The following is a 19,595-nucleotide window of genomic DNA, read 5'->3' as shown; positions in this document are numbered from 1 at the left end:
TTAAGTAAGTGTGTGTGTGTGTGTGTGTGTGTGTGTGTGTGTGTGTGTGTAAGATGGTACAGATCAGTTCTGGGTGTTGAGGAGCCTGATGGCTTGAGGAAAGAAACTGTTACACAGTCTGATTGCTTCGGTACGGTAACTCTTTCCAGACGGCAGGAGGGTGAAAAGTGTGTGTGAGGGGTGTGTGAGGGGTGTGTGTGTGGGGTCGTCCACAATGCTGTTAGCTTTGCGGATGCAGCGTGTGGTGTAAATGTCCGTGATAGAGGGGAGAGAGACTCCAATATATTTACTATTATGACATGCTATAATATAATCTACCTGACATTATAAATACATTAATTAATCTGTTACAATTAAACTAAAATATATAACTTTTAATAAATAAGCACTAGTCATTCTATATAATATCACACTAGTATCCGAAAACAATTTACTCCTTTAATTTGTTTAAAGGAGTAAGTTTGTTGTTTAAGTTTCCACTGCCACCTGTACTACTTCAATAAACAGCATGAAAGCAGTCATTAATCTGATCAAAACAAATCGAAACAAAATGTAAATAGCTATTTTTATATATCCATACTAGCGTACTAAATAGTGTACCAAACACACCGTCTGTTTAACATGGAGTTTCGACGGCTATGCATACTAGCCTACTAAACAATATTAAAAACGGTATTAAGCTTATGAAAGTAGAGTTTAAACTAGATATTTTAACAACTCGACTTTACAGTGTGCTAGAAACACAGTTGAATGTTGTAAATAAATCAATAAACAAACAAACAAACAAACAAACAAATAAGCCGGCAAAAAATAAGCTGTCTAATGCTGAGTTTGAGCACTTACGTATACTACCCCACTAAATAGTATTCAAAACGGTATTACGCTTATAAAAGTAGAGCTTAAAGGAGATATTTTAACAACCCAGCCTAACTACAAACGCAGTCGAATGTTGTAAATAAATAAATAAATAAATAAGCAAGCGGTCTAATGCTGAGTTTGAGCACTTACGCATACTACCCTACTAACTAGTACGTGAAACCCGAACGTCACTTCTGGACTCATACTATTCTCCTGTGCTACATAGTAGGCTAGTGAGTGTGCGCGCGCGGGATCCTACACTGGTTGCCGATCTTTTCCATGAGCTCACTCCTAATCAGGGGGCTTTGGGGAGTCGGTGACGCGAGGACCACGTGACTGGTATACGTCTGTACGCACGCACGTATGTGCGATCTCACGCACGCACGTACGTACGTAGTTTCTTTTCCCTTCTTTCAAGCGCCAGCGATTGGAATAAACGCGAAAGCAAAAGGGGGTGTTTTTGTGTGTGTGAGTGTGTCTATGTGAGTGTGAGTGTGAGTGTGAGTGTCGCTCCAACATCTCCAGTCACGCAGAGCTCTCCCACCCGCGACTCCTTCCCAGCTCTCCGGGACACGCGCACCACCTTATTTATTAACTTTACGGTTTTTATTGTTGTGTGAAGCCTGCCTGCATCTGAAAGCGAGCGCGCGCTAGGTAAGTTCTTCTTTAAGTGTTTGGGTCGTCGTGTGTGTGTGTGTGTGTGTGTGTGTGTGTGTGTGTGTGTGTGTGGGGGTTGTGGCGCAGAGTTGTGTATGCGCTGGTTTTGGCTGTAGTGTGGTTCAGTGCAGGGAGTGTGTGGTGGAAAATGGCGACAGGAGGTGTGTGTGTGTGTGTGTGTGTGTGTGTGTGTGTGTATGGGGGGTTATAAGCCAGATTTTTGTTTTGTTTTTGTATATACACACACACACACACACACACACACACGCACTTCTCCGCGTACATATGTAAAACTAACCCAGGATGTGTCTCAGTATTGATCCTCATGACAAGTTAGTGTGTGATCTCTCATCTGTGTGTGTGTGTGTGTAAAAACATGGCTCATTAGTGATGGTAAAACTGTTCAAACTAATCTTTCTTGCTGTAATGACTCCATTCCTCAGCTTCACTCCTTATTTGATGGTTGTGAAGAGTATAAAATAATAACGCATTGATAATCATCACACACACATACACACCTGGCTGGGACTGGAGCTCAGAGTTCTCACATGTTCACACGTATTCTTCAGAAGTCAGTTGTAACCTGTACGTTAAGGTGTGGGACGAGTCGGAGAGTTCACCTCCCTCATATGCAAAGCGTTATAATGAACAGTAGGACAAATGATGATCACGTGGCTGAGCACCGGTACACACACACACACACACACGACCAAATAATTTGGACCTGATACCAAAACCCCATTTACTGATTACAGTGTGTGTGAACAGGACTCCGCTCATTACCGTATAAAACACCTTCAGGATGTAGAGCTGCTACGTCAGGAAGAAAACCCAGCATGGTGCACTGAAATAATCAATGCCACAGTAGTGTGATGTAACCTGGACCTGATATCGGCATGCCTGATGTGTTTTTATACAACTGTTACAAGTTCCTTGATTTATTCCTCAACATGAACATTTCTTTTTTTTTTTTAAATCTATTTCTAGTTACATTTAATGTAGCAAGTTAGTTCCTGTTCTCACTTACCCTATAGCCACTATACACACTCAGTCCTCCTCTCACTCTTTCTCTTTCTCTCGCTCTGTCTCTTTTTCTCTGTCTCTCTCTCTGTCCGTCTCTCCCTCTCTCGCCATCTCTTTGTCTCTCTCTTTCTCTCCCTCTCTCTGACACTGGAGACTCCTTCCCTGTATGTTACACAGTAAACCTCTCCTTCATCGTATCAACAACTACACGTTATTTTTGCATAAGTTTATTTCGGGTGTCAGCAATACAAAAGTCCATGAGTCCGTTATTTCAAGTGAACCAGCTGCTGCTATGGAAACGTTAACATAAACGAACGCGTTAACGTAAATTGGCGCTATGGCTGTTCTAGAATCTTCTGACCAATCAAATTTGAGAATTGTGTGATTAGGTATATTTCCAGTATCTTTTATATTAGTTCTGATTGGCGTTCTCGCGCGTCGCCGATGTTTCGGATGTATTTAGATAAAAATGTAACTGTTAAAGCGCCGAATCCTGCCTGTGGGAAACGGCGTCCATTTTTTCCCCGAGCGATATTCTTCACGTTATAGTTCTGTCATTCCAGCCTCAGCCAGGTCAGGTGAATCTGGGTGTGTTTGTCTGTTGCACAACGCCGTACACGCTATAAAAATGACGCTACTGTCGGGAAACTGATTACAGAACGAGTTTGTTGTAGACCGGATCTGACACTTTTTCTTTATTTCTTCACTTGTGTGTGTGTGTGTGTGTGTATGTATGTGTGTGTGGTTTTTTTTGTGCAGTCTTTGTTTTTGTTGGACTCGTTTCTCTTTCCACAGTGCAGGGTAGATGAGTGCAAAGCTACAAACAATCCCAAAACAAGAACCTGGAAAAGTGGACAAACAAGCGAGTAGGGCTTGGCGGCGCTAAAATCAGGACGGGCCCCTGTGCTCCAGCGCTGGCATTGCACTGCCTCGCTGGGTAAGAGACTGTGATGTCAGCCATTTTAGGTTGGACAGCACAGCGCGTGGTGTGCCGCCATTTTTCCCCTCCTCTCATCCTTCTTTCTCTCTCTTTCTTTTTTTTTCCTTCTTCCAATACTGAGGTTTAACACTGTAGGCGCTGGGAAGAGCAGATTCTCAGCCTGGGCAGCAGCTTGAAAATCATGATCCGGCGTTAATCGGGACCTTTGAACCGGCCGGTGTGACGTCTCTTCTGGGAGCTTTTACACCACTGCGTTCGCTCATTGAAAAGCAAATGAAGCCATCAATGAAAGGCTTCTGGCGCTCGCTGAAACGGGCCATTATCCCCCCCCCCATCAAAAAAGTGATGTAAATGAAAGAAATTTCTTTACTTTTTCCCCTAGTTTGACCTCAGAACCACGAAATGACCATAGAATGAGGCAAGACAGTCCTTGCTCAAGCGCGTGAACCCGGTTCAGGCCGGCGCAAAAACCGCGAGGCGCTCAAACAGGGCGTCCTTCGACAGTCAGTTCTCAGGCGAACACGACCATGGCCACACCTCAGAGACATGGACACCATGCTGAAATAGGAGCAGGGACTGGACTCTCCGCTCACAGGAGCGTGAGGAAAAAACAAGCCAGCCAGAGCCAGGAACGTAATTGTGTGTGTGTGTGTGTGTGTGTGTGTGTGTGTGTGGCGAAGAGAAATGGGAGAGGGAGAGTCTGGGGGGTTGAGGGTGGCCCGTTGCCATAGGGACAGTAACACACCAGTGGCGTAGTCGACCTGTCTCCCTGCAGACTGGGCCGAACTTGTCGAGGAGAGAGTGAAGGTGGGGGAAGGGAACAAGTCAGGATTCTCTTCTTTTTTTTTTCTTTCTTTTTTTTTTGAGGGGGGGTGCATCTTCACACACTTCGTGAAACGGACACACACACACACACCTCAAACCCAATCTATCTGTCTGTCCATCTGCACCGTAGATCCCTGATGAACACTTTCTAAAATAGATCAGCGGGGTTACCGAGGGGACAGAGTCACGTGGCTTGGGTCAGCACGCCGCTCCGGAGATGTACGAGACACGACTATTTGGGGACACGGAACAGACGGCATAGTTACAGCCAAAAGAAGATTTCTTACGTTCGTTTGCGTTATGGTTTTCCTCGCCGAGAAATAAGTAGAGAAATCGAAACTCGGGTTTTCACTCAGATGTACTGTAGCTAGTGTGTCTGTGGGGGAGGGGAGGCGTGATACGATATAAATATATATATACATACACATTATGTGATTGGTTCATTTTTTTCTTTGATGTCGTCCGCAATGAGATGGCGTGTAGAGAAATGAGTAGATTTACACAAAAAGTCAAATGGATGCTTAATCTCAGACATGGGCTACAGAGTTCCGGTTCCCGTGTCGGTGTCCACTCCAACGAAAGCGATGGTCAGGTGATTTTTGAATCTTCTTAATTTAGTTGTATTTTTTGGTCAGTGATGAGTGTTTTTCAGTGATGGAGCCACGCGTACTGAGGGAACCACTCATCGGTTCTCTTGTTGGTTTCATGTTTAAAAGGAGACCTGGAGTTTCTGAGCAGATTCACATCTGGAATTTCCACGATTTCCCTCACTCGATATTCCTACCTGCGAGAGCATATACGGTTGAGCCGATAAACAGGCAGGTTGGCTGCTGGCTGAACGGACCAAGGCGGAACATTCCAGAGGCTTCGCACTGTGCCAGAGAAGAGGAGGAGGAGAAAGGGGGGAGAAGAAAGAGGGAGGGAATGACAGAGACGAGAGAGAGAGAGAGAGAGAGAGAGAACGACCGTGAGATTGTTTAACAGGGGGGTGGGAGGGTGTGGTGGGGAGGGGCTGGGGGGACATCAGGGCTGAAAATTCCTTACAGAAACACCTCAGCGCTTCCTCTGCCCGGTGACAGTTAACAACCCCCGCCAACACACACACATACACACACTCCGGTTCACCCCGGCCCGAGCCGATCCGCCCAACCCCCCACTTCTCATCACTCCCTCGTTCCTCCTCCCTCAGGGCTCAAACCCACGTGATCGACGGTAGGCTCTGCCCACTCTGCAACCCCCTTTTGTGTGGGTCATGTGACCCTGCAGGCTCGGCGAGGCCGTGCCCCGTCATGCAGAACTGAGTGGCAGCGAGGCCTAAACCAGAGGGCATTTCCATCTCCTGGGCTCTAGAGAGGAGAGGAAGAAAAGAGCTCGTCCGGTTCTGTCGTAACGGATCCTGGGCTGCCTTTCGCTCATTTCTTAAGCCGCTGGGATTGTAACCCAACCGAAAGAGGATCAAAAGAACCCGTGAGCGAAGAACAAAAATACACCGCCAGCTTCTTCTCCAGGCCTCGAAATATCTGTGTGGTCACGTGATCCCAGATCTGTTTCTTTATCCCTTTCTGGTGAAAATGGCACGTGTCGTTATCGTGAGCCAGCGTTAAAGGAATACTCCAGCGTCTTTCGCCGCCCTCGCATCCGTACTGAAGCTGTAAGACGTCCTGATGATGGGAATTAATCACGTACATATTCCTTGAACAGAAAGAACGCTGATGATGGGCTTAGAATGAAGGGCTGAGGGCAGATGTTGAATCCGGTCAGATTTCGATTTAGAATCTGTTCTGATTTGGTAAACGTGATGCTTGTACTGAATCCGTCTCGGAATGTCGCCGTAGAAAAGTAGTTCCGGTTACTTTGCGCTTTCAGGAAGATTTTGTCATATCCAACTACACGTCTGTCAACTACAGTCGAGCGAATCTTACTGTGAAATAGTCTCGTGTGAGAGTTTCACGGTGAGCTAATAATGTTTCTTTAAAGCTTTACGCGAACAAGTGGAACAGACGAGGAGTTACGCAGTGATGATCTACACTTCCTGCATCTGGCTAACAAATCAGCGTGGAATGATGGCTATGCTCTCGGGCAGAACGCAGCCGCAACTCGTACCGTATGTTTGGCGCAAATTTTAAATTCCACACATGCATTTGTTCAGTTTGGGTCGTTTTTATCGGAGCCGGATTTTAAACGCTGTTAAACAACAGAGCCACTTTAGTTCACTTTACCACATCACACTGATCCTCAGGCCCAGAATCTTTGTTATTTAAATGGAAATGTGAGTTGAATTGAAGAAAGTGACTAGATTTCAGTATGTGTTTTGTTAACAAGCTGAAAACATGCAAGCTAATGTTAACGAAAGGCAGTTTTAATAACATTGCAGTACGTTAGAATTTACAGATTTCAGATCTGTAACTCCAAGCTATTAAATTTACCCATGAGTCAAAGTGATTTATTTCTATATGCTGATTTATTACCTCCAGAAACTCAACTAGCCATTAGCAATCGAGATGCGATATGCTAGCGAACCAAGTTTGTCTAATGACCTGCTACTGTAAAGCAAGACACTCCCCCGGGGGCAGGGCATATACCTTTAGAAGAGCGTTTCATTCATTCGTACGAACACACATGCGGCGATTTTTTTTTTTTTTTACACTTTTCCCGGAAGATTAACACAGGAATGTTTTCATTTCTAGATCTAGAATCACATTGATCTCCATGACGCTGAAAAACACAAAGCTCTGAGAAAATCAGCTCTGACTGTGTTCCTGCTAGATTTTGCTTTTGCTTTGACTTTATTCAGGGGGGTTTTACCTCAAAAAGCTGCTCAGTCTACATGCTTTACCTGATGTCGGTTAACTGTATGCAAAAACCACTAACATGCTTTTGTGTCTTTATGAAAAACGAGTGTTTTGCATTCCGGTATCTATGAGCGGATAAAGACGCGGCAGCGGATGTGCCGCATGACCCTGACTAACATTTCGGGCTGATCTTCAGGCTAATGAGACTTTTTTCATACATATTGAGTATTTTAACGCTCTACCGATGCTCAGGTCTACACATGGGTCAGTTGGTCAACACTAAATGATTATAAATATTAGAAATGCACTTATCATATCTTTATTGTGATAGATTTATTGCTGTTCCATATCTATCTATATTGGTCTGTCTGGTTAGTGAATGAATTAGATGGGCGTTATAAATGAGCAGATGGAGCACTGGACGTTTAGATGTTCAACAAATCCCAGTTATAATCAAGAATTCCATAATTCAGATGTAAACAGTTTGACTCCATTGTAATGGCTACAAATGAAGAGCTTTGATTATGAACATTCAGGATAATATCTGATACCCGGTATCACTAAAACCAAAACAAAATGGTGGATCGGATTTTGGTGAAAACGTGTCGGATTCTGGCCAAGATTGGAATTAAATTGGGAAAAGACTTTTATTTTGAAAATAGTTTGACTGCACAGTGTGTCGGTAAAAATAAAAATGTAAAAGCCTAGTAGTTTTGAGAGGAAGTTATTGGATGTATAGCGATACTGGCTGATACTCGCGGGTTCAATATCAGAAAAGTAAAAGCGTCTTTCATCATTTAGCCTCGGTTAAAGAGATTAGCGATATGAGAGGCGCTGTATCCCGATTCTCGAAGGTCTTTCTGCGAAATACGATGTGTATAACGGATTATGGGTTAGCTAAAAAGCTTCCAGCGAACCTGTGGTGTTGCTTTAGACGTTAAATAAGAGTTTCATCTCGGAATATTCCGTCTTTTAAATCTTTGAATATTTTTGTCGTCTTGCCCTCGTTTATTGCATCCTCACTCAAGCACCAGAAGAATTTTTATATTCTGAGCCGACATTATTACCGGGAATCGGCCTCAAAATGTCAGTTTGACTCCTATTTTACCTCAGGATTGTTTTAAATCTGTAACAGAAGCCATGTTTTCTCACACACGGATTCAAATAGTGAACAAACGCGAAGGTTTATATGCCTGTTGTCTTTATTTAACGGATTATTAAAGAGTGTCGAGAGTCAGTTTAGCTCTCGGTTGGATAATTAATGGAATATTAGTTTGCACGTAAAAGTAGTTACTGTTCTCTTAACGTCTTTATATTTATATTTTTTGCATTTCATATATTAGTCTCCAGTCTTTCAGAAAGCGTACAAATTATTTCGCCTTCATCTGTGTTCACTTTCTGTAACTCGCTTTGCTCCAGACATCTAAACAGAACTGTAAGTGTCAAGGCTAATCAGGATAGACGAACTCGGGCTGAATTAAAGAGGAGCACACTTCGTTTGAATTGCTTTGGCTGAAAGAGACAAAAAATGAAGCGATGGGCTTTGCTGGAATGTCCTTTCAGCTTTATTTTTAAACTCAAATTAGTCAAGTACAGTCCTTTCAGGCTTTGTGCTGGAGTGATTAGCAAGATGCAGTCCCTTTTTCGGTCCTCGTTTTGTATTGGGAAAGCGGTAACAATGAGAAGGAGGAGGAGGAGGGAACCGGCTGGTTGCGAGCACTTGAAAAACTCAACAAGAGGCCATAAAAAGGTTCTTTGAAACTCGGGCAGACGTAAAAGTAACCCTCGACTGCTTTCTAGCCTGAATAGCATGACACTGCGATCTATAGCCTTTATATCTCTCTTAAGAGTCGTCTCCGAGGCTGCGTTTACATCGTGGAAATGGTGACGCATTGTCACAATATTTTAACACACACTGTTCGTAAAGTTTGATCTGTATCCGATCCCTGGGTTTTATATTTCCTCCAACAGAAACGTTTTACCGGTAGCATCACTGGGATTATAGAAAGGAAGTGATTCTCTTGTTTCCAAACTTTGAATTTGGCTTCAGACGTTAACTTTGGCATCGAAGCCATGACCAATTGTATCCTCATTCTGCCATGGCCTTGGAAATTCCCAAGAGGTTCTTGTAGACAGCCTGGTTTTGGTATCTACTCTGTAGTGTTTTTAAAAAATTATGTCCACTGACTTTAGAATTGAAAAGAAAACAGCCAAGTATCAGAGATATTGAATTTATTGAATTGTGATTGATCTGTAGAATAAATGCATAAGAGTCTTGTTCATTGCACACCTCTGATTACACTTCATGAGAAAAACGTATCAATGAGATCTTTACTCATAGTTGCTTTTTCCTCTTTACAGGCCAGTTTTGTGATGCCTTAAATACGATCCCAACACGCCCATTAAAGAGGAGTACTCGCTGTGGGCTGACGGACATGTTCTACACCAGCCTTCTGTCCATGGACAGTTTATAAAAGTGGACTTTTAATCGTATAGGGGCATTTTGGTGGCACTACCATATCGAGAACCATGGCTAGTAAGAGGAAGTCCACGATTCCCTGCATGATTCCTGTAAAAGCCATGCATCTACAGGACGATCTTGAGCAGGGTAGGCTTTCTCCCTTGGCCAAGGAAAGTGGTTTCTCCCAAAAGGTAGAGACAAGTGAAAAAGCCTTCCATAGTGTGTGTGAATCGTCAGGGCAGGATGCAAGTATTGCTCAAAAAGATAATGGCACTTACACCTGCAGACTGTGTAATTTTGAAACCCATGACCTGAACCTCTTCCTTGACCACGTCTACAGTGGCCACCCGGAGTTCCGCACCGACCCTTGCTTCCTCTGTGTGGACTGTGGAGTGAGTGCAGCAAAATTCGAAGGTCTTGCCTTGCACAATGCCCGTGTGCACCCAAGTACTGTCACCACTACATTACAGTTGAAGAGAAAAGATAGGAAGATCACCGTGGAGCAGAGCGTGATCGCTGGGCCTGGTGAAAGCACTAGCTTCAAGGAATCGGAGATCTCTATCACAAAGACGCCTATTATGAAAATGCTTAAGGGGAAATCGGAGCCTAAGAGGATTGTGGTATCTCATCCTGCCGGAGATGAAGCCGCAACGGTAAAGCAAGTTGAGACGGCCGATTCTCCGGCCATTTCGGTCACCCATGTTCCTACGATCGTACACAACGGGGCGGCCAGCAAAGTCACTTTGCCATCAGCAATACAGATAGTCAACGGCTCCGGAGCTCTTCCTATACTTAAGACGGCCATCACCCAAGTGGTGTCTGTAGTACAGAACAGAAGTGTCAACCAGCAGTCATCTTCGGCTTCTCTTTCCACTCCTTCATCCTCTTCAAATTCTTCCTCCTCGAGCTCCAAAAACCTACCAAAGGTGATGATTCCTCTGAGCAGCATTCCTACCTACAATGCATCCATGGACAACAGCAGCTTCCTGAAAACGTCCTTCAGCAAGTTTCCGTACCCAACCAAGGCGGAGTTGTGCTATCTCACCGTAGTTACCAAGTATCCAGAGGAGCAGATCAAAATTTGGTTCACAGCACAGAGGCTTAAGCAAGGAATTAGCTGGTCACCAGAGGAGATAGAGGATGCCCGCCGAAAGATGTTCAATACTATCATACAGACAGCGCCCCCTGCTGGTCAGCAGCAGCGCCAGGCTCAGCATAGCACCTCTCAGCAAACCATTACAGTCCTACCGGCCTCCCTGGGTGCTTCCAGCATCCCTCACATTTTACAAGGCAGCCTGGTTGGCCAAGGAGGCGTGATTGTTACACAGCCCATGATCTCTAATGGGATACAGGTCAGCAGTGCCCCTGTTGCCCTGGCTGTAACACCCAAGCCCCAGGCTGCTGCCAAGCCCATGATGCAGGCAAAGCCTGCTGCCGCCCTGGTGGCTGATAAGGGGCTAAACATGGTGGTGGGCAGTGTTGGAAGCAGCAATAGTGGCAACACCACCATCAGTAGTAGCAGCAGCACTGGAGGCAGTGGTACAAGCAGCAGCAGCACAAGCAGTATTATTAGTAGTATTAGCACAAACAGCAGTAGTGCAAATAATCACACCAGCGTGATTAGCATGGGTGTCAGCAGCAATGGTAAAATGAAAAGCAACAGCAGCAACAGTAAGGTCAGCACATCTAGCACTAATGGCAGAAGCAGTACACCTAGCAACAACAATAGCAAAATGGTTAACGAGAACAAAAACAGCACTAATGTCAAGAATACTATGACAAAAAGTAGCGCTGACATTAAAGACAGCACTGATAATAAAGGAAACACTAACGAAAGCAAGAGCAGCCGAAGCAATAGTCCCAGCGATGCAGCCAGCTCCAGTCCCACTCCCACTATCACCAGTGACAGCACCCTGAGTAAGCCAGAATCCCCATCACCAGCATCTGCTAACTCTCGCACTCTCCCTTCTGCTAGCTTCCTGGATCCCAGCTTTTATAAAGGCAAAAAGTCCCAGGAACAGCTGTCTGCCTTAAAGGAGAGCTTCCTCATCAGCCAGTTCCCCAGTCAAGAGGAGGTGGACAGGCTCATAAGTCTGACTGGTCTGACGGTTCGTGAGGTACGGAAGTGGTTCAGTGATCGTCGCTACCACTTTCGCAATCACAAGGGCTCAAGATCAAGCACTGGTGGCCAAACTGCAACAGCCACTAGTTCCTCTGCCTCCAGTGCCTCTGGCGACAATGCAGACAGTGCTGCATCAGCGGAAAGGCCTAGAACTCCTCAACAGATACCTCTGAGTCCTTCACGGCAACAGCAGACAACGCCACCGACACCTACCCGACGTCACCCTCGACCCCCGTCCCCAGACTTCACAGCAATACGGTACAAAGAAAGGGAGCCTCACCAGGTCCGTGCCCTAGAGGCGAGCTTTGCCCAGGATTCCGATCCATCCGAGGAAGAGGTGGACAGGTTACGGGCAGAAACCAAGATGACTCGACGCGAGATCCATGGCTGGTTTGCCGAACGGCGGAGGAGAGTGGCAGCTGAAAAGAAGAAGGAGGAGTTAGAACGTGCAGAAAGGGAGGAAGAGGAGGATGAGGAAGAAGGAGTGGGTGAAAAGGATAAAAATGAGACAGCAGAAGAAAAACAAGACGAGGATGAATCATCGGAAATGAACCAGCAGGTCAAGGATGATGCGTCTGGAACTGCACCAAAGGTTAACCCGATAAAGATCAATCTGAAAATGCTAAAAGTTACCGAAGCCAATGGAAAAGGTGAAATGGAAGGAAGTCCACAACCAGAGACAACTAAAGTGCCTTCTCCTGTCTCTCAAACATCCACGCCTCCACCACCACCACCACCACCACCATCCCAAACACCAAATCGAGGAAAGAAGACACCAGAGCAGCTCCACCTACTTAAACAAGCCTTTGCTCGCACCCACTGGCCCAGCAGCCCTCAGTATAATGAGCTAATCACCAAAACTGGACTGCCACGCCCAGAGGTGGTGCGCTGGTTCGGGGACTGTCGCTACGTCCTAAAGAACGGCCAGCTCAAGTGGCTCGAGAGCTATCAGTCGATTGTTGAAGAGGAGGACCTCCAGAAAGGCAATGTTACTGTCCTTCAGGACCATTTAAATGCCTATGGAAATCTGGTAGAGAACCAGCTGGAGGAGCTGGCCAAGTCCAGTGGGTTGAGCGAGGAACTGGTCAGGAAATGGTTCGCAAAACAAACAAAAGCACACCCACTGTCAGAGGACAGGAAGTCTGAGGATGTGGAACCTTCACCCTGCACAACCAAAGGCAAACCTGCCTTAAAATCTCTTCAACAGGATGAAGGAGACATGAGAGAGGAACCCATGGAGCTGATGGTGACGGACCTCAGTAAAGATCAGACCACAAAGAAGACAACTGGAGAAGACGTAGCTACCAACAATGAGCCAGGTGAGCAGGGCATAAAATGAACCTAACTTCAGGCAAGTTCAACAAGAACTGTCAATAATCTAGATCTTTACAACTTTACAAAATGTTCTTGAAGGTGCTCTTCTCCAAGTTGCTCTGGATAAATAATTGAACATCAACAGTATGTTCTAGATGCAAATGTAGTAATCTGTGCTAATTATACGATTTGAAGTTAATCAAGTCGAAGTTTACGTTAGTTAGCCTTCACATCTACACACACACACAAGCACGAGTAGGAAACAAACCACCTTCTGACTTTTATGGAATTTTCCTGAGCATCCAGCTTGATTAAGTGAGCTGTTGGTTCTAAAGTAACGAGTGGACTCGGAGTATCCAGTGCTGTTCCCTGCGCTGATTTTTGAGTTCAGGCTTCAGGTTGTTTTTTGTTTTTGTTTAAATAATGTATTAGACACATTTTCTGTGTACTTAAAACAGAATTAGAATTTGTACAATATTTCAAAGTATTCGCAGCTTATATATAAAATATATATATATAATTATTTTGCAACTAATTAGTTACAAACTTGGTTGCAGTGGAGTTAAAAATTACTGGATTATTATTAAAATCCTTTAAAAATCTATTAAAAATTTAAAAAGATGAACCAATTCACTTGGTTCGTTTACTTTCAGATAGATTACTGGCATTTAATTCATTTATTCCACAACGTTTTATTTAATAAATACAATAGCATTCCTGTTCAATTAGAACAACAAGCCTCAGCTTTTTTAATAGATTAAAAAAACAAAACAATAAATGTATAAAATGTTTTATAAATGATATACATACACGATATTGCCCAAAGTATTGGGACACCCCTCCAGATCATTGAGTTCAGGTGTTGTTTTTCAGGGGTTGGGCTCCGCCCCTTAGTTCCAGTGAAAGGAACTCTTAATGCTTCAGCTTCATACCAAGACATTTTGGACAATTTCATGCTCTTTGTGGGAACAGTTTGGGGATGACCCCTTCCTGTTCCAACATGACTGCACACCAGTGACCAAAGCAAGGTCCATAAAGACATGGATGAGTGAGTTTGGTGTGGAGGAACTTGACTGGCCTGCACAAAGTCCTGACCTCAACCCCACAGAACACCTTTGGGATGAATTAGAATTAGTGATTAAACTCGATCATCCATGTCTTTATGGACCTTGCTTTGGTCACTGGTGTGCAGTCATGTTGGAACAGGAAGGGGTCATCCCCAAACTGTTCCCACAAAGAGCATGAAATTGTCCAAAATGTCTTGGTATGAAGCTGAAGCATTGAGTTCCCTTCACTGGAACTAAGGGGCCGAGCCCAACCCCTGAACGCGATGATCTGGAGGCGTGTCCCAATACTTTTGGAAATATAGTGTATATATTGCAGCTGCTGGCAGTTTGTGAGCAAAACTATACATTGTCATGTCAGTATTAATAATGTTCCTCATTCACTAATACACGTCTCGTGTGATTGTTTTTCAGAGTGTGACGACTGATTCGACGGTGTGTATGGGACCAGGAGTGAGTGTGTGTGTGTGTGCGAGAGAGTGACAGACATGTCTCGCTGTAGGATGTCCACCACAGGAGGCCTTTTACTGGAGATTTGTGAAGAATCCAGCACTCGACATCCTTCTGTTGTGTCGTCGTCTTTTTTTTTTTTTTAAACCCAACACAAAAAATGTCAGAAAACTTTCTTTTTATTATTACGACCCATTTTTAAGGGCCAGAGGAACATTTCAGCTCCAAGGAGGACGGACGGACAGTTAGATGGCGAGACACGTACATGATGAAACCGTGTAGATGTTCGGTAACGTTGCGCTGAAATCGTCCAGGAATCATGTAGGTTGGAGGTACAGGATAAAGACTCGTACTGCACAGCTCTCCGTCAGCTCTTTTAAAAAGATGAAAGAAAAAAGAAGGCCTAGGAGTCGTCTATCCCGTATTCCGTAGTTCGAGCATCACATTGCCTTTGTGTACGTTTTTCCTGACCGCAGTAATTCAAAAAAAAAGAAAATCATGTCTGTTTGTTTAAAGTGTTTCAGCGTTATGAATACTCTTTAGGATTGTTGTATAATTTTTACAGATATTTGCAGAATAAATACATTTAAAAACTCTGGATGTATTGTATTTTTTTTTTAAATGATATTAAGCACAAAAAGCATTGTTGTTGAATACTTTTATTTAATTATTTTAATCAGGCTTGAATATGTTCCATATGAAAGGCAAAATTAAAATGTCGACCCCGCCCCCTTTTCCCCCTTCTCAATATAGCATAGGCACATTACAGAAAAAAGGCTTCCATTTGTAAATAAGAGCATCGTAACAAAATGTCTGAAATGAAGCATACATGTTCCATCTGTCATTAATGTATAAATATGTATATATATGTACACGCTCTCTCGCACGACGCACACGGATGCACGTCCAAGCAGACGCCAGGGAAAAGAGAGAGAGAGAGAAGCAGGAGGTTTATACAGGGCAAGTTTTATCCAACAATAAAAAGAAAAAAAAGAACGGACATGGCGGTGGCGACTTCAACAAGCTTTCTCCCTCCAACTCGTGTGGGAATAAACGCTCAGGCAGGCAGGACGCGCACGTTTCTGGTTCCTGTTTCATCTGGAATGGAGGATTTAGTTAATTGAGCTGGGTGAGAAGGAATCCAGCAGGAGTCCGGGACCATCATCAGCTCGGAACTCGACGCCACCAGGGATGGAAACAAATGAGAAGTTGTACAATGTTTGAGGCACTTCCTGTTTCCTGACCGCTGTGAAACAAACACGTGTACATAACCACAGCCCCGCCCCCTGCCTGCTTCTTGACCTTTTCTAATGAATGGAGATCTAAACATATCCCAGCATTCCTAGCAGAATTGTGTGGTGTTGAATTAACGGTAAAGAACAGCTCACAGACGCTCCACAGTCTAAAAAAAATAAAAAAAAAAAATAAGGAGGGCTCACGAAAAATGCAGCAATCAGCGTATTTTGCACTAGGTCCTGAACAGAACCTTTAAGGATGCACTGAGTCCATCTTTACATTTTAACAGCAGATTTTTTAGCAATAAATCACAGATGTGGATATTAAAGGAGCGGTTTGTGATTTTCTATTATTTATTATTATGATTATTACAGCCCTCTAGTGTCTGTGATTCAAATCAAACTTGAAATGATGCACTGAGTAAAACTTTCATCCTTTCAAAAGACACTAGGAATACCTCGAATACATCGGTTGGGAAAATGGAAAAAGAAAAAAGGGGGTGAGGCTAATTTCTTGGTTTTCAGGGCCAGAAAGATCTACATCTTTACTGTTTAGAGTTTATGATCAGAATGAAGTTAAGATCTAACGCTGCCATTTGTGAAGTTTAGCATTATTCCAAGATTTTTAGGATGGGATCAGTGCATCCTGAACGCTTCTGATGGATTTCGGAATTCTGACGGAATTGGAACGGACTCGTGTGAAGGCAGTAAATGGAAGGGGAGAAAAAAAAAGCATTATAAAAATAAAGACAAACAAATAAACAAACAAAAAAAAATCCAGCAAGCAAGCTGAGATGATCAAAAAAACAAAAAGGTTTTAAAAGTAAACAGTGAGCAGATTTCTTCAACCTAAAACCCGACTCCGCTTCCTTTTCTTTTCTAAGTGTCCTGGTCCCGCTTTCTCGGTTTAAAAAAAAAACCCAAACAAACAAAAAACAAAAAAGATGATCCAAAAAAAAACGTTAACATCACAAACAAGGAAGATGACATGAGCTGATGAGAAGAGAAAAGTGAGAATTCAAAAGCCTCTGCCTGGTCCTGTTTTTCTGAAGCCTGCCAGAATCCAAGAAAAACAGGCCGGGGCTTCTTCTTCTTCTTCTTCTTCTTCTTCTTCCTGAGCACTCTGTTTTACGGCTGCCTGGATTTCCGCTCGACTGGAGGAAAAAAAGAGAAAGGAAGAAAGAAAAACATCACGACGATGGTGTGCTGGGGGAAACGTGGACGCTTCATTCTGCAGGAGGAAGAGAACATGAAGGAGGAAAAGAAAAAAGCCAAGCCCTTGTGTTAGACACGTACATGAATTAAGAAAAAAAGAAGAAGAAGAAAATAAATCACATTATGGAAGTTAAAAATTTGCGTTTAAATAATACAAACATGGGGAGAGAAGCTCTTTGAGAGCAGATCAGCTGCAGCTGTTCTCCGGTACACAGCAGAGCCGGAATAAATAGAATATATTTATATATTTATATATATAGACCTAGATATTTCTATATGCCAGAGAGAGAGAGAGAAAAACGAAAAGGGAAAAAAAATAAAATAAATGAAAGTAGTTTTTAATCACGATCCCGTCCCAGGTGTTGACGTTTCTTCAGTCTTTCATGCTACTGAACATCCCGCGCATGCACACGTCGCTCAGTCGGTGTCTCGTTACGCCGCATGACCCCGATGCGTCCCTCCCACCGTGCGTCTTCCTCTCACACGGTCTCCGGATAGAGGGAGAGAGAGACAGACAGAGTGAGACAGACAGAGAAAGACAGAGAGAGAGAGAGAGAGAGAGAGAGAGAGAAAGAAGGGTGGGAGTTCTGCCTGAAATGTAGGCCAAAAGCGCTGGCGACAACGTTTCCATAGAAACAGGTTTCACAGCAGTCCATGACATCATCAGCACTTGAGCTGGACCCTGGGTGGCTGTGTGTGTGTGTGTGTGTGTGTGTGTGTGTGTGTGTGTGTGTAGGGTGGAGAGGCTACACACGATTGTCTCCACCGACTCTGGCTCTTCGCATCAATCTGTAGGAAAGAGAAGCATCATCAGCATCATCATCATCATCATCATCGTTACTACTGTTACGATATTATTTATCTGTTTAAAGCTACACTTCTCTAACGTCCCGTCACTCTCTGTATCCGTCTGTCTCATTTTCTACGCATCCATCGGTCTCTCCCACTTTCTATGTATCTGTCTGTCTCTCCCACTCTATATGCCTCTCTCTCTCTCTAATTCTCTGAATCTGTCTGTCTCTCTGAGTCCTTATGTATCTGTCTGTCTCTCTCATTCTCTAGATCCATGTCTCCCTCACTCTATATGCATCTGTCTGTCTCTCTCTCATTCTCTGCATCTGTCTGTCTCCCTGAGTCCTTATGCATCTGTCTGTCTTTCCACATACTGTGATGTTTTCTGCAGTTTCTCATGTGAGTGAGACTGTTTATTGAGAACAGGTTCTAATCTAAACTGGGAACTAAACTCTCACACACACACACACACACACCTGGACCTGTTCTGTGGGTCCATGTGGTCCAGTAGCGCTTCCTGTGACACTCTGAAGTCGTCCAGCGGTGACTGGTATCGAGACTCAAAGGATCCCTCACGTCCCTGATACCCCAGAGCCTGAGCCGGGGACGAGGGAAGAGGAGACATGGAGGACATGGAGGACAAGGACGAAACACTCTCCCCTAAACGCTCCCTCCCTGCCGTCATCACACCCATCGCTCCGAGGAACGGACTCATCTCTCCGTTCTCGTGCTGGGGAGAGAGAGAGAGAGAGAGATGAATAAAGATAGCATGCAAAAGAATGAATAAAGATGAATGAAAGTTTATAAAGAGAGGGACAGAGAGAAAGAGAGGACGAATAAAACAGACAGACAGATTGATGGACAGAGTCTGTATCTCATTACGATGCATCAGTCTGTCTCACTCTCTACAGATCTGTCTGTGTTTGTTTCAATCTGTCTCACTCTTGGTGTATTCAGTGTATCTGTCTGTCTCTCTCATTCTCTACATATCTGTCCATATTCTCTACATATCCAAGTCTCTCTCTCTCCTTATCCAACTGTTTCTCTATCTATATATCCATCATCTCTGTCTCACTCTCTACATATCCGTCTGTCTCACTCTCTACATATCCGTCTGTCTCACTCTCTACATATCGTACATATTGATTGAGCTGGTGTGTACACATTGTGTGTGTGTGTGTGTATGTGTGTGTGTGTGTGTGTATACACTCACTCTGCCTCTACTGATATCCAAATGGACGAGCAGCGATGCCAACTCCAGATCCTCGTTATAGCTGTTCTTTAGCGGCACTGCCCTGTAGCCTACACACACACACACACACACACACACACACACACACAGGTAATGCTTCTAATCCCTTGTTTATTCTTTAATTTTATAATGACTTGTAATTTATTATAAACAAACAAAAACGTGGGAAAAAAAAATTTCTGGAAAAATTTCTCATCACTTTTTGTTTGTTTGTTTGCAGAAGTATTGGCACCCAGACTCTCAGGTCTTCACGTGCTTCAGAAATCCAGAACTTTTCCCTTCATGTCCATGAAGCTCTAGATCTCTGAGCAAGATTTAAATAACTGCCTTAAAGCGCTTTATTTTTAAGTTTGGAACGCAAGTAGGTCACTTTTTAAACCGAGCTTCTTTTATTTTCATTTTATGTTCAAAAAGATCTCTGTGAAGAAAAGAATTTAAAGGCTTTTAATAACAAATTCTTAACTCTATATGTGAATAAATTCATACTCAAAGACGTAGAAAAAACGTAAATTAAATTGAAATGAAACAAATAAGTAAAAAAAAATATTGTGACCGGTCAGAATTCTGTTTCTCTAACTGGTCAAAATTCTGTATC

At 43.7% G+C, this 19,595-nt stretch overlaps 2 protein-coding genes across 6 annotated transcripts in view; one reads left to right on the top strand and one right to left on the bottom strand.

Annotated features, from left to right (window-relative positions):
- Window positions 1-1,215: 1,215 nt before the first annotated feature.
- Window positions 1,216-15,102, top strand: zhx3b (zinc fingers and homeoboxes 3b). Of its 3 annotated transcripts, none has more exons than XM_058409980.1 (3): window positions 1,216-1,512; window positions 9,457-12,997; window positions 14,471-15,102. In XM_058409980.1, exons 2-3 carry the CDS (start codon window positions 9,625-9,627, stop codon window positions 14,482-14,484), a joined length of 3,387 nt encoding a protein of 1,128 aa, XP_058265963.1. In that variant the 5' UTR covers window positions 1,216-1,512; window positions 9,457-9,624; the 3' UTR covers window positions 14,485-15,102. The 3 variants fall into 3 exon arrangements, with proteins under 3 accessions (XP_058265963.1, XP_058265966.1, XP_058265964.1); XM_058409983.1 differs by lacking the exon at window positions 1,216-1,512 and adding an exon at window positions 3,258-3,475; XM_058409981.1 differs by lacking the exon at window positions 1,216-1,512 and adding an exon at window positions 6,006-6,407.
- Window positions 15,103-16,824: 1,722 nt separating this feature from the next.
- plcg1 (phospholipase C, gamma 1) overlaps window positions 16,825-19,595 on the bottom strand; it is a 61,761-nt gene continuing 58,990 nt past the window's right edge. For 2 of the 3 annotated variants that reach the window (XM_058409978.1, XM_058409977.1), the window contains 3 exons: window positions 18,962-19,050; window positions 18,225-18,478; window positions 16,825-17,745 (listed from right to left, as the gene is read on the bottom strand). In XM_058409978.1, the coding sequence (XP_058265961.1) occupies window positions 17,703-17,745; window positions 18,225-18,478; window positions 18,962-19,050 (386 nt within the window). In that variant the 3' untranslated portion in view covers window positions 16,825-17,702. The remainder of the gene's footprint in view (window positions 17,746-18,224; window positions 18,479-18,961; window positions 19,051-19,595) is intronic. The other variant, XM_058409979.1, reaches the window with a different exon arrangement.

The sequence above is a fragment of the Hemibagrus wyckioides genome, linkage group LG15 (genome assembly GCF_019097595.1).
Source record: "Hemibagrus wyckioides isolate EC202008001 linkage group LG15, SWU_Hwy_1.0, whole genome shotgun sequence".
Lineage (NCBI taxonomy): Eukaryota > Metazoa > Chordata > Actinopteri > Siluriformes > Bagridae > Hemibagrus > Hemibagrus wyckioides.
The sequence above is the reverse complement of the archived record's forward strand: the minus strand, read 5'-3'. Positions and strand labels throughout refer to the sequence as shown.